A 15,925-nucleotide genomic window follows, 5' to 3' on the forward strand; every position below is an offset into this window, starting at 1 on the left:
TTGGATCTACTAGGCCTTTGCTCATGCACCACCATTGACTATAACGGCATTATGGCCATGCATGGTTCAAACTATGGGCCCAAACAAACCAAACTTTGCTCATGCACAGCCATTGATTCCAACATAGTTATGGCCATACATGGTGCAGGACGTCACCAACAGATCAAACTATGGGCTCAGCTAATATAGTTTTCGGACAAATTACGGTAGTATTCAGACATTGAAGACCCCCTTATAAATGGTGGAAGTAAAGAAAATTGCTGAATTTATTTAGCGTCATGTTGTAGAATCAACACACATAATATAATCTTAAACCTGCTTTTCTTCCGTATACCACACGTCCATTTATCTTCTATATTCCGGCAGCGTTCCGTATATGTTTGCACGCAGTACTTTGGCTATAATGTCACTTTTGCATGGATAATTACTTCCCTGGATCAATAACCGTAACCTCAAAAAAAAACAGAAACCTCTGATTTATGGGCCAAGCCAATTGCCCTATTAGCTGCTGAGGTAATGGAGGGTCCTGTCGTGGATGTTCTTCCTTGAAGGCATTTGGAGAAGGTGCCCAATCTACCATTCGATGTCTCAGAAGGAATAAAAATTGTCTTATAAATCAAACCTTCCAACCGGGATGTGTCATCGTTTTAAGACAAAAAGAAACAAAACTAAATTTTTTCTTTATTTCTTTAGTTTGAGATATTATTTAACACAAATTTAAAAAACACCTTAAATGTTTCATATCATTAATGTAGTTTATGTGCCGTCGGTTGGTCAACAGAGCTGATGGGCCAATATTTAGTTTTTTTACTCATTTTACTAATAACACTGAATAACGATATGGTATTGCATAGCATACTGGTCTTGGGTCTCACGTGGAGCACTTGAGGGGACCTCCGACTGGCTTCTAAATTGATTGGACCCCTGCATATATGTTACGTTAAGGCAGGGGGACAGGCATTATGGTTCTTAAAGGGGTAGTGCAGTGAAATATACCTTATCCTCTATCCAAAGGATAGGGGATAAGTTATAGATCACAGGGGGTCCAACCGCTGGGATCTACTAAACGGGACCCCCGGCAGTCTGCCGAAAGTGGCCATTTCGGCTCACGCAGGAAGTCGTGGCCAACACGCCCCCTCCATATATCTCTATGGGAAACATGGAGGGGGCGTGTCAGCAGCCGCTCCGTGTGGAGGTCGGCACGCCCCCTTCCAGCAAACTGCCTGGGCCCCGTTCAGGAGAACTGTGCTGTGATCGCCATTGATCACTTCTTTTAAGGGGTTAATTATGGACAACTTCAGGACCGCCAATGTCCGTCATTGACCATGAATGCCCGGTTGCTGATGGCAGTGGTCATTATAGACAGTCTGCCGCTGCAAAGCCTTAAAGGGGTACTCCACCTCTAGACATCTTATCCCTTATCCAAAGGATAGGGGATAAGATGTCTGATCATGGGAGTCCCGCCGCTGGGGACCCCGACGATCTCCCTGCTGCACCCGGCATTCGTTTAGAGCGTCAGGTGCAATGCCAGAGGGCCGGAGGCTCGTGATGTCACAGCCGCGCCCCACTTGTGATGTCATGACCACACCCCCTCAATGCAAGTCTATGGGAGGGGGCGTGATGTCCGTCACGCCCCCTCCCATAGACTTGCATTGAGGGGGCATGGCCTAGACGTCACGAGCGGGGCGCATCAGTGATGTCACGAGCCTCCGCCCTGAATCGCCAGTCATCCTGCACGGAGCGCATTTTGCTCTGTGCACCGGATGTCTGGCGTGCCACCACCGAGATCGTGGGGTCCCCAGTGGCGGGACCCCTGCGATCAGACATTTTATCCCCTATCCTTTGGATAGGGGGATAAGATGTCTAGGGGTGGAGTACCCCTTTAAAGCTGAATAATAAAATGTTGTCGGCATGCAGCCACCTCTAGGGGGAGCTTAGCAGTGTTCTGTATACTTTTTTCAGTGTACACTTAGTATGCAGCATGCTCCTAAGCTCCCCCTGGTGGCAACTGAAAATAGCCTGAAATTTAACAATCACATTTGGACCCTGGTGCCTGAGAAGGTCCCAAAGGCCACTCTGCCACATGAGAGGGACCAATATTATAGTATCGTAATAATGGCACATGGTAGATGTAAGGGCCCTGCTCTAGATGTGGGGGCCCAGAAGCATCAAGTTATGTCTCTATCTTTGGTATAATGGACAAATAAAATTGTGTGGAAGAGGGAACGGTGATGGTCAGAATGGTAATAACATCTCCTGTAATGAGTATCTGCTGTCACTTGAGACTCGGTCCTCATCCGGCCTCATGGGATATCGGGCCTTGATCCTCTCCAGCTCGGGCCCTGACAATTAAGCCCCCGTATTGACCGTCCTCCTATAATAATGAGAGCCGCACATATAGACGGCCCTATAAATAGAACTTAATTACCGCTCATTGGAGTCATCCGGAGATAATTCCGAGGGGCTTTTATGTGAAGATGGAAAGAAAGAGACTTATTCCCAGGTTAACCCTTTGAAGGCCCCAAAAGGACATTCCGCCAAAAAGTAGAAAAAAAAGAATCATCCTCCCATCTATTTCCCCTCAGTCTCCTTGTTCTATATATTGTTCCTTACGTAAGTCCGTGATATCTGAGAACCCCATAAATCTATGTAATAGGGTTATACTGGTCTTACATTGCTGCATCCACCATTATGGCCTCCGGAGCCGACAATATCCGCGGATTCCCCCGAGCAGAATCATTCACAGATTATTTCCTAAGTACATTAGGTCACATTACTATAAGGAGGAGAGATTTATTGTCAGCCCAGAAAATGTGATCATCAAAAACTTCATCTATCCATCTATCTCATTTCTATCTATCTATCTATCTATCTATCTATTTATTTATTTATCTATCTATCTATCTATCTATCTGATATCTATCTATCTATCTATCTATCTATCTATTTATTTATCTATCTATCTCATATCTTTCTATCTATCTATTTATTTATTTATCTATCTATCTATCTATCTGATATCTTTCTATCTATCTATCTCATATCTATTTATCTATCTCATATCTATCTATCTATCTCATATCTATCTATCTATCTCATATCTATCTCATATCTATCTATCTCATATCTATCTCATATATATATATATCTATCTATCTCATATCAATCTATTGATATATCTCTCTAGCTCATATCTATCTATCTATCTATCTATCTATCTCATATTTATCTATCTCATATCTATCTATCTTATATCTATCTCATATCTATCTCTCTCACATCAATCTATCTATCTCTCTCATATCTATCTATCTATCTATCTATCTCATATCTAGCTTGAAAAAGGCTGCAGGTACACAGCTGAAACGTTGCCTTTGAACTAGATGGAATAAACGCTATCTATATTTTTACTTGATTTCGGAGTGCTGCAGTCTTCTTGGAATATATCTATCTCTCTATCTCATATCTATCTATCTATCTCATATCTATCTATCTATCTCATCTCTATCTCATATCTATCTATCTATCTATCTATCTATCTCATATCTATCTCATATCTATCTATCTATCTATCTATCTATCTCATATCTATCTATCTATTTCATATCTATCTATCTATCTCATATCTATCTATCTATCTATTTATCCATCTATCTGACTATGTTTTGGTATAGAACAGAAGTAATAGAATAATAATTTAGATTGTAAGCCCCAATGGGGACAGTGACTGATGATAATAAGAAGCTTTATTCAGTGCTGCAGAACTTATTGGTTCTATATAAATAAAGACATTATTGTTAGTATTATTATTATTGTCATTAGAGATGAGCGAAGTTTCAGTACTTCGATTCTGCACGAACCTTGCTGCTCAGCAGTTGCTATCAGTAACCACCCAGCCGCGAGGTTCGTGCAGAATCGAAGTACTGAAACTTCGCTCATCTGTAATTGTGATAGAAATAATATCAACTGTTACAGTAAATATAACAAATCACTGATCATTACGATACGATACAAATAGTTACAGTAATAACAGAATATATTGGTGGGAAGCAAATGTATTACTTAATATAATAATAAAAAATGTTACAATTTTTCCCCCTCATGACCCATTTCATGGTGGGTTACAGCGCCCCCTCTTGCTCTTTCGTGCGTTTCTTACCTGGACAGTAGCAGCGCAGGACACCTGGTTGTATTAGAGATGCAGGCACTGAGATCTGGTCAAACAAACAGCTATAGTTATTGCTGGCTTCCTGCCATGGCCCCGTGATTAAGACCTTCACTCCTCCCTAAAAGACAAAATCACAGATAAGAGACCGGAACACGAAGGAAGAACAGTCAGTTCTGGAATTAGGATGACGATTATTATTATAATTATTATTGCTGTTAATATTATTTTTATGATTATATTTTTATCAATATTTTCTATTATTATCATTAATAATAATATTCTTATTATTAGTAATATTATCTTAATAATATATATAAAAAAACGAAATATACCGTATAAGGGCGCCAAAGAAAATGTAACGTGGCTGTCCGCAAATGGGCCCTTGGTCAATAAAACCTAAAAACCTTCTAGCTGTTAAAGGGGTATTCCAGGCAAAACCTTTTTTTTTATATATCAACTGGCTCCGGAAAGTTAAACAGATTTGTAAATTACTTCTATTCAAAAATCTTAATCCTTCCAATAGTTATTAGCTTCTGAAGTTTTCTATCTAACTGCTCATTGATGATGTCACGTCCCGGGAGCTGTGCATGATGGGAGAATATCCCCATAGGAACTGCACAGCCCCCGGGACGTGAGTCATCAGAGAGCAGTTAGACAGAAAACAGCAACTCAACTTCAGAAGCTAATAACTATTGGAAGGATTAAGATTTTTTAATAGAAGTGATTTACAAATCTGTTTAACTTTCCGGAGCCAGTTGATATATAAAAAAAAGTTTTGGCCTGGAATACCCCTTTAATAAACTTCAACCCAGATGGTCAGTGATAAACTATATGGAGATTGGTATCGGTTTTGCCTACACTTTGCTCCTCTAGGAGCCCTTATGACCCCCTCATTATATACCCATAGGCATTGTTATGGAGTTACTCCCCCCCATTGCAAGAGAGACTTTGGAGAAGAAGTGTTTTGTGCCGAACTCCCATTGTTTAGATCAGTGGTGTCCAAACTTTGGCCCTCCAGGTGTTGCAAAACTACATCTCCCAGCATGCCCGGACAGCCGCTGGCTGTCTGGGCATGCTGGGAGTTGTAGTTTTGCAACCCCTAGAGGGTTGCAGTTTGGACACCACATATGTGGCCTCTATGACACAAGTAATGACATCTCAACGCTTCATGGACTCTTTACAGACCTTTTTAGTAGTGTTATATATATATATATATATATATATATATATATGTATTTGCTATAAATGACAGTTCCCGAATGTGAACAAGCTGCGGTCACCTTGAGAAGGAGGGAGCTGACTCCGCGGGTGTTTAGTGGCCGGTGAATGAGATACTTGCCAGTTCATTTGCTCAGTATGGATTATAAGGTTTTATGCTACTAGTGAAATCCCTCCACTACTCCGTGCCATCCGTGTTACTGGCGGCCAAGTGTAATAAACCTTCTCAGCGCAAGAGACATCATAACAGGCTTAACAAGGGGAACGGCCATCACCGAGGTGCAACGCTGCACTCCAGCTCACTGACGGTGATGACTTCCTCAGACATTCTGGACCATTAAGCCTGTAACACCCACCATTACTGGAACCTGAGATAAAAAAATGTCGTCTACGTACCGAATCCCAACCAGTCACAAAATTACACGAAAGTAATTGCCATCTGTAACAGATCTTTATTCATGCACTGGATCACCGCACTATAGTACAGCTGTATTCTGGGTATAGATTTTTTGGGGTTTTCAGGTTTTTCTTTTGGGGGGGGGGTTCTGATTTGACAAAAAATAAAGAATAACATTAAATGATAAAAAATGTTCTAAACTTTCTTACATACCTAGTATTTCGATTTGTTCCCATTCTCACAATGCTGTCAGTGAAACAATCCTATTTACATTTAGAGGCTACACACAGCCATAATACTGACCACAGCTAAGGTTTTGTTACAACAAACAATCTGTACTCCAGATATTCTTATTTTTATTTTTTTTAGGTAATTTGCAGACAAATGTTTTATAATGTAATGGAACCGTTCTTCCCACATACAATCACAGATACATTTCAATAGATTACAATATTTTTAACATATTTTTTGAGCTGAAAGGTTAACAGAGGTTGTGTAGATTTAAGACCCTACTGTTCATGCACCTTTTCTCTTAAATCTCTATTATTGTTATTATTGGGGGCTGAAAATCATAAACCCCTTTAAAGAAGAAAAAAAGAAAAAAAGGAAAACAAAGAACCCGTAAAATTCAGTACGGAAATTACTAAGTCAATGGTGACATCTAGTGGTCATGTGTTATGTTGCAATTTTTGCAACAACACTATTATTAGCAGAGGATAAGGAACACATGGAGTTTTGGCACCTGAAAATGGAAGAAGTACAGGGAACACTGATATGGTGTCAGGATAGCCCAGCATACTTTGCAGCTATCGGCAACCATTGCTTGCCTTATGTGATGTACATCTCCCAGGCCATTAGGACACAGCACAAGGATGGGTCTAAGAGGCCAATAAAACCCTATGCACTGCACTGTGGCTGCCATTTTGGAGAGAGAAAGCTAAAAGAGAGCACAGAGGAACTACTGACCCAAGAAAGCATTCACAAATCCAATAGAAAGCAAGCTGAGCAAAGCATTGTGTTCAGTTGGTGCACTACAGATCCCAGCAGTGTCACTATGAGCCCATAAATGCCTCATTACCATTCACTTTTAAAGGAAAGCTGTCATCATTTTCAACTGCACTAATCTGTCAGTACAGACAGGTAGTGCAGGTGACACTGATGACAACGGTACTTACCTGATCCCGTTTTGTGCTGCATTTCTCCGGCTATCCTCTTTGGTATCTTCAGCTCTGGGCCCAACTTGGAGTATGGGTCGAGCTACGTGACGTCACCGCTGCTGTTCTCTGCTGGGTCCTTTAAGTGTTGAGAGTGAAAGTTGACTTGCAATTTCTCTACCTTTGACTACCACTTGACTACGTGGTGAATGTCCATACACCCCAAAACATAACAATGATCTCCCAATATTTTTTTATTAAAAATAATGACAGAGGAAGGGGAAGAGGAAAAAGGACCCCTGCAATGTCTTCTGCCAGTAAGAATGTTGGTGGCAGTACCAGCACTAGTACAGGTAGCAGCAGCAGCCAGGTGCCTGGTGGTAGTAGTAGCAGCCACATCAGCTGTCCAAAGTTCTCACTGTCTGCCAGGGTTTGTGTTGCTTCACAGGACACTACGGCCCTTGTGAACTGGTTGATTCATTCCAGGTCTTCTCAGGAGGAGAAAGAGGAGTCTGACTGCGAGACAGCTGTCAGTGGATTCCTTTTTGTCTACAGTCACATGGTGCTGGAATGTCCACCCTAGACGCTGTGTTTCCTAATCTCTCTTTGCTTCTTCCCCCTAGTGCTAAGCAAAAGCATAGTACTCGCCATGAGGAGTTATGTGAGGACAGTAATCCTTTGGAGTGTGTGGCCAAGGTGGTGGAGGCGGATGCAGTGGACTGATGATGTTAGGTGTGGGGGGATTCTGTATGGCTTCATGGGGGCTATGCTGAGGGGGAGCAAGGAACCCAAAAAGCTCATGCAGAGAGGAGTGGTGTGGACAATGAGGAGTTTGATGTGGAGGATGATGTCATGTTGGACAGGACATAAGAACCAGTTGAGAAGGAGCTGACCTCTTTAGAGCAAAAGGGAAGTGTCAGTGAAAAAGAGCATAGCCAAGGTGGGGGAAGAAGACCTGTGAAGCGTAACAGACGTAGGGCTGCTGGTTTCATGAGCTCAGGTAACGGCGAGGTGCTGCTATTAAAAAAAAACTTCCAGAGAAGAAAGTCAGGTGGTGCAGTCCCAGTCCGATATTCTGATGAGTGGAACTTCTTTTCTACCTTACTTGATGCAGAGAACATGGCACTATGTCGTCTCTGCAAACAGAAAGTAAGCCGTGGCCAGGGTCTGAGTGTAGGAACTGCGTCTCTATGTAGGCACATGGAGCATCACCACAAGGCCGCGTGGGAAGGTCGAGATGCCCCACAACATGAGGAAAACACTGCTGATGCTGCTACTGATGATTCTCCAGATCCCTCCCCACTGTCTAACAGCCAGGCCTCGTCCACAGGCAGCACATTTTTGGGATTCGCCTCATCTGTATCGTGCCCTACTCCTTCCCGATCACCTCAGTTATCCACTGGGGAATCCATGTCTTACGGAAAACAGTATTCTCCAATTCACCATGTTGTACTGTACCTTAATTTACACCTTGCCAAGTTGTTGGTGGCGCAGGCCCTCCCTTACCATCTTGTCTTCAGGCAACTAATGGGGTGTACACAACCCAGGAGGCGCATACCTAGTTGCCATTATTTTGCCAAGAAAGCTGTGCCGGCTTTGCACAATCATGTAACAGAAAGGGTGGGTCACCCCATGCAGTTGTCTGTGCACAGAACAGTGCATGCTAATGTAGATACATGAAGTAGTAGCTACGGCCAGGGCCAATGCAAGTCTTTTGCGGCCCACTGTGTCAACATCCTGCAGAACAAGGCTCCACCACAAGGAGGCCAGGATATTGTGGTGACACCTCTACGGTTGCACCACTCAGGTATAACTGTTGACCCCACCCACCTATACTCTTCCTCATGTGGGTCCTTCTCAACGGACATCTTGCATCATCCCACAGGAAAGGGCGTAGTTTATACCCCCCTCTCTTTTATAGCTGCAAAATGCGCTGCGTCTAGGTGGCATGACACATTATCCCTGCTTGGCACACGTATTAAATCTTGTCATCAAATGTTACTTGAGAACTTGTCTGGGTATCAATGATGTGCTTGCTATGTGCAGGAAAGTGTACGTTTGGTTCAGTCATTCGTATGCCTTTAAACATGCCTTCCTTCATTTACAGCGCCAAAAAACTCTACCTCAACAACGCCTCATTTGCAACGTTCCAACACGGTGGAACGCAACATAACACATGTTGGACCTGTACTAGTAGCACAAAGAGGTGACAAACTTCCTCATGCAGCAGACAGACAAGTTTTGGAGCCAGTGGGACTTTCAGCTGAGGGATTGACAGCTAATCAGGGATAACTGTAGAAAAGATGGCACCCAGCTCTCACCGGTCATGTAAGGTAAGATTTATTAAGCCATAGTGTAGTACAAGGACTGGTTTCAGCGTGGGAGCCTTCCTCAGCTGTCTGCCTAAGTTTCCGCATGGGAGCCCTCCACAGCTGTCTGCTTATGGGGACCCTACCTTGTGCACCACCGCAGAGTACACAGAAGTGCCGACATACTCCTATATGGAAAGTGTACACACAAAGTTACATTTTTTTATGCTATCTACTTAATCTGATCCTACATAAAGAAGGCTATTGCACTTGGGCACCTGGTCTCTTCTTTTTGGCAACATTTGGTAGCTGTGTCTGCAGTTACACAGGTAACCTAAAGGTCAGAGTAGAAGCACATGTATTAAAACCATTAACCCCTCTCAACATGTTTCGCCACATCTGTGGCTTTGTCAAGAGGCAGACGAGCACTTTTTTGGGTTGCCAAAAGGTAACTTATAGGTTGTATACACTTAATGGGTTACGATAAGGGCACCCAAAAGAACCTCATTTTGATTAAGTAGTCCCTAGGTGAAAACAATTACACTATAACTCTTTGACCAATTATTCACCAATTAGGCACAAGATACAATAAAATCATAAATTTATTAAGCTATTCAATACAAAAAACACAAAAACACATAGTATATGCTGGGATAGGGAATAGGATACAGGTGATATACTACACTAGGGGCCCTACCTATCTAGGAGGGAACTCCTATGGTTAAGTGTGGATAGGGTATGGGAAATACATTACAAAATAATAAATGTGAAAAAGGCCTCTCTAGCCAACGCGTTTCGCCACAAGGTAGTGTTGGCTCATCAGGGAATGAGAGGAATCCACAGTACAAACAATGTTAGACATATACACATAACTGGCGGCGGCGTCTCCGGGCACCTGAGCAGCGTTTTCACACGCTCTTCTACATCAGTTCTATTGTACCTGGCGGTCCTTCCCTGTTTTATATATGGGATGAATATCTAGACCTGCACTAACTCCCTTATCTATGGGGGAAGCCCAGGAATTGATATCCTATTATACATCACTATTGTCTGCCCGCTGCTTACTGTGGCCATCTTTGCCCTTAATCTGGGGCTTGGGCCTCTGTTGATCTATATCTGGACTCCGAGGGTTGCCAGCTCTGTTATCTAATATATCTGTCAGGGGTCTGTACATCTACACGAATGTACTGCAAGTGAGAACAGAAGTTCTATAGTCCTACTCAATTAATATGGCCCATCTTATGTCCCCTATGTTTATATATCTGCTTTATTTGGCCTGAGGTTGTTTATACCACACTGAATACTTGTCTGACCCTATCTGACATTGAGCTGACAGTTATTAACCCCCGGATGCTTGCACTAATATCTGTTTTTGTATCTGCTATGTCTCTATTAACATTGTTATGTGTATATGTTTAACATTGTTTGTACTGTGAATTCCTCTCATTCCCTGATGAGCCAACACTACCTTGTGGCGAAACGCGTAGGCTAGAGAGGCCTTTTTCACATTTATTCTTTTGTAATGTATTTCCCATACCCTATCCACACTTAACCATAGGAGTTCCCTCCTAGATAGGTAGGGCCCCTACTGTAGTATATCACCTGTATCCTATTCCCTATCCCAGCATATACTATGGGGGAGATGTATCAATGTTGTTTTTGGTAGACGTTTTTTGTAGATCATTTTGTTTGGTCTAAATTTGGAGCAATTTCTCCAAATTTATCAAACTTGTGCAAGCCCCATGATAAATTTCGTGCAATGGTCTAAATCTCCACAAAGTTCTATTTGTAGACCTGTTCTACACCTCACAGGAATAGTGGTGTATCCTGGACGCTCGGCTTTTGTTCTATTGTTTTTCAGGATTCCACTGAGGTTTTTTTTTTGTCCACCAGCAAAAACGCCTGAAAAACGGTCCCAGCTTTTCCTGCATTTTGGTAATTTTTCTTGGGGGAGATTTATCAAAAACTGTACAGAGGAAGAGTAGTGCAGTTGCCCATGGCAACCAATCAGATTGCTTCTTTACAAAAATGAAAGGAGCAATCTGATAGGTTGCTATGGGCAACTGCACCGCTCTTCCTCTACATAGGTTTTGATTAATCTCCCCCCTTGTGTTTTTTCTTGCATTTTTGCTGGTGTGCGGAAACAAACATTTTTGTACCCTGTGTGCATTTTTTTCACTGCAGGTACTACTCCATGGGTCGGATGCAGAGCGCCCGCCCCACGGAGTGTAAGGAGGTAAGAAGTGATGTATAGCATATACATATACAGGGTGCAGAGCATCACTACTTACCTCCGCCCGCTGTATAGTATACAGGGGGCATAGTGTATCCATGTATACTATACAGGAGCCCAGCAAGGAAAGAGTTAACCCACACTGCAGTTCTGAGTTAAATCTTTGTGCGCTCTCCTGTATATACCGCCATCTATAGATGACTGTACATACAGGATACAGTAGGCAGACAAGAACAATTGGAGGCTCCCTGTTACACACTGCAGTATGGGCGCACTCACCAGGCGAGATCGCAAATGATGTCCTAACCTTTTTTTTTTCTCATTTCAGATACGTGAATGGGGAGGAGTACGTCAGATTCAGTGTATTGCGATGATTACCAGCTTTTTTTTATGTCAATAAAAGGTTTAATGAGGGCTGTGTGGGGAGTGTTTTTTTTTTTTTTTAAATACATTTTTTTTTCAATGCCGGGCTTAGCGTTAGCCACAAAAACAGCTAGCGCTAACCCCCAATTATTACCCCGTTACCCACCGCCACAGGGTTGCCGGGAAGAGCCAGTACCAACAGGCCTGGAGTGTCAAAAATAGCGCTCCTGGCTGGGGTTATTTAGGTTGGGGAGAGCCAGTAACAATGGTCCTCGCCCACCCTGGTAACGTCAGGCTGTTGCTGATTGGTTGGTGTCTGACTGACACTGAAAATATGGGGAACCACACACTTTTTTTTATTACAAAAAAAAAACAACACATAGGCTTCCCCCTATTTTCAGTGTCAATCAGACACCAACCAATCAGCAACAGCCTGACATTACCAGGATGGGCGAGGACCATTGTTACTGGCCCTCCCCAGCCTAAATAACCCCAGCCTGTTACCGCCTAGGCCAAGGAGCGCTATTTTTGATGCTCCGGGCCTGTTGGTAACGGCTCTTCCCGGCACCCCTGTGGCGGTTAGTACCGGGGTAATAATTGGGGGTTAGCGCTAGCTGTTTTCGGGGCTAACGCTAAGCCCAGCTTAGTAATAGATTCCGTCTACAAGACGGCTTCCACTACTAAGCCTGAAATTTCAATGATAAAAAACACAACACATGAAATAAAAAATGGATTTAAAAAAACACTCCCCCACAGCCCTCGTTAACCCTTTTATTGACATTAAAAAAATGCTAGTCATCGTCACACTCCACCGAATCTCAGGTAGTCCTCTGCATTCACTTATCTGAAATGACATTTTTGGCGCTCTCCCCTGGGTAGAGCGCACATAATGCAGTGTGTTCCTAAAGAGGGAGCCTCCAATTGTTGCTAAACTACAACTCCCATCATGGGGGCTGTAGGTAAACAACAGCTGGAGTCTCCCTGTTTGGGAACACACTGCCAAAAAGGCTCTGTTCCCATTATGCAAAACGCATAATGAGAACAGAGCCATACTTACCACCCTGGCTTCAGGCCTGGACTGTGAAGCTCCGCCCCCTAATGATGTCATCACTAGGGGGCAGGGGCGGAGAAGTTGCAAGGGGTCTCAAGAGTGAGACCCCTGAGATCCGTCAGTCTGCCCTTGGACTACTACTCCCATCATGGGAAATTTTGTGTCCCATGATGGGAGTAGTTGTAGTACCGCAGTGCTGAGGGATGGCTCTTACACATCCCCCAGCTGCGAAACTGTATTGTGACTGTTAGGACTACTACTCCCATCATGGACAGACTCTGTCCATGATGGGAGTTGTAGTCCTCGGGCTGAAGGACAGATCGCAGCAGGTCATTCTCCAGAGACCCGCTGCGATCTGCATTTATTAACTTAAAAAGCCAGCGGCAACGCTGCACTCCCCTCCCCCCTCCTCCTGTATACAGATGTCACGATTCATAATCCCCGCCACCGGGAGAGGGGAGCTCTGATTGGTGGAAAGCTATTCACCACTATACACCAATCAGAGCTCCTGTCTTCTGGCGGGGATTATGAATTGTGACAGGTCTATACAGGGGAGCAAGTGGAGCCGCTTCTACAGTACTGTATATAATTGTTATGTGTATTGTACCCCCCCCCCCCCCAGACTAATACTGACCCCTTCTATAGTATATAATTGTTATGTGTACTGTACCCCCCCCCCCCCGACTAATACTGACCCCTTCTATAGTATATAATTGTTATGTGTATTGTACCCCCCCCCCCCCCAGACTAATACTGACCCCTTCTATAGTGAGCGCTGGGACCGCTGTGTGATTGACAGGTCCCCAGCGCAAGTGTCCGGCCCCACTGACCTTTATATGTTATAAATCTTTATGATACACACTGCCCGTCCTCCTCTTCATTCTTCTCATACCGGAGTCGCGCGGCTTCTGTATCATAGTCTATAGACAGAGCGCCCCCTCCCGGCCTCCACACTGCACGGGGCTGGGGCCAGACAACGGCAGGGGGCGCTCTGACTATAGTGAAAGCAGAAGCCGCGCGTCTCCGGTATGAGAAGAATGAAGAGGAGGACGGGCAGTGTGTATCATAAAGATTTATAACATATAAAGGTCAGTGGGGCCGGACACTAGCGCTGGGGACCTGTCAATCACACAGCGGTCCCAGCGCTCACTATAGAAGGGGTCAGTATTAGTCTGGGGGGGGGGGGGGGGGGTACAGTACACATAACAATTATATACTATAGAAGGGGTCAGTATTAGTCTGGGGGGGGTACAGTACACATAACAATTATATACTGTAGAAGGGGTCAGTATTAGTCTGGGGGGGGTACAGTACACATAACAATTATATACTGTAGAAGGGGTCACTATTAGTCTGGGGGGGGGGGGCAGTACACATAACAATTATATACTATAGAAGGGGTCACTATTAGTCTGGGGGGGGGGGCAGTACACATAACAATTATATACTATAGAAGGGGTCAGTATTAGTCTGGGGGGGGGGGGGGTACAGTACACATAACAATTATATACTGTAGAAGGGGTCACTATTAGTCTGGGGGGGGGGGCAGTACACATAACAATTATATACTATAGAAGGGGTCAGTATTAGTCTGGGGGGGGGGGGGGTACAGTACACATAACAATTATATACAGTACTGTAGAAGCGGCTCCACTCGCTCCCCTGTATAGACCTGTCACAATTCATAATCCCCACCAGAAGACAGGAGCTCTGATTGGCTAATAGTGGTGAATAGCTTTCCACCAATCAGAGCTCCCCTCTCCCGGAGGCGGGGATTATGAATCGTGACATCTGTATACAGGAGGAGTCGGCAGCGCAGTGGAGCCGCATATACCGCCGGGTTTTTAAGTTAATAAATGCAGATCGCAGCGGGTCTCTGGAGAATGACCTGCTGCGATCTGTCCTTCAGCCCCAGGACTACAACTCCCATCATGGACAGAGTCTGTCCATGATGGGAGTAGTAGTCCTAACAGTCACAATATAGTCCCGCAGACAGGGGATGTGCGTCTCTCAGCGCTCCGGTACTACTCCCATTATGGGACAGATTCTGTCCCATGATGGGAGTAGTTGTAGTACTGCAGTGCTGAGAGACGGCTCCTGCATCCCCCACCTGCATCTTCCACCGTCTGCCATTTTCTACGAGTCCTTGCTAGCACTCTTAGGTTTAGACTACTTTTCTTGCAAAAAAGCGCAATTGCGCAAAAAAAAACCATCTACTTTTTTTTTGCGCAATTGATAAATACCAGTCCACTGGATTAGTTGGTGTACTGTAGACCAAACTGGTGACAACTTTAGAAAACTGTCCACCAAAAAAAACGCAGCTCTATGCAAAAAAAAGCGCAATTGCGCAAAATTTGTAGACGGGAAAAATGGTCTAAATGCAATGATACATGTCCCCCTATGTGTTTTTGTGTTTTTTGTATTGAATAGCTTAATAAATTTATGATTTTATTGTATCTTGTGCCTAATTGGTGAATAATTGGTCAAAGAGTTATAACTTATAGGTTGTAAATTATTGATTATCGTCCATATCTTTGCCTATCTTTAGGCATATCTATAAGGCAGTGTTTCCCAACCAGGGTGCCTCCAGCTGTTGCAAAACTGCCTTCGGCTGTCCAGGCTTGCTGGGAGTTGTAGTTTTGCAACAGCTGGAGGCACACTGGTTGGGAAGCACTGCTATAAGGAGAAGCTATGCAGCCAGTTTGCCACGGCTTTCCAGCACCAAACCCCTGCCGGAGGGGGGCCCAGTCTCCGCTCTCCGCAGAGTCAGCGCTCAGCTCCCTCTGCCAGCCCTACCCCTGCCAGAGGAAGGAGAAGCAGCACCAGCAGCACCATCTTCACGCTGGGGCACATGATGATAACGTTTCTGTATCCGGTGGGGCAGTAGCTATTACAGTTTTGGTGGAGCTCCTGGCAGGGTTGGAGTTCATTCAAAATTTTTGTCTGAGGTCTTATGATTTCTGTCTCATGACCCCGGTGATGTGTATAGCAAAAAAAAATCATAAAATCTCACTTATCAGGAGCGATAACCA

General features: G+C 44.0%; 1 protein-coding gene across 8 annotated transcripts in view; it reads right to left on the reverse strand.

Annotated features, from left to right (window-relative positions):
- The window catches only part of LOC130293821 (calmodulin-binding transcription activator 1-like), a 1,711,968-nt gene that overhangs the window by 190,233 nt on the left and 1,505,810 nt on the right, over positions 1–15,925 (reverse strand). For all 8 annotated transcript variants that reach the window (XM_056542963.1, XM_056542962.1, XM_056542965.1 and 5 more), the window contains one exon: positions 4,160–4,286. In XM_056542963.1, the coding sequence (XP_056398938.1) occupies positions 4,160–4,286 (127 nt within the window). The remainder of the gene's footprint in view (positions 1–4,159; positions 4,287–15,925) is intronic.

This window comes from Hyla sarda, chromosome 10, assembly GCF_029499605.1.
Source record: "Hyla sarda isolate aHylSar1 chromosome 10, aHylSar1.hap1, whole genome shotgun sequence".
Classification (NCBI taxonomy): domain Eukaryota; kingdom Metazoa; phylum Chordata; class Amphibia; order Anura; family Hylidae; genus Hyla; species Hyla sarda.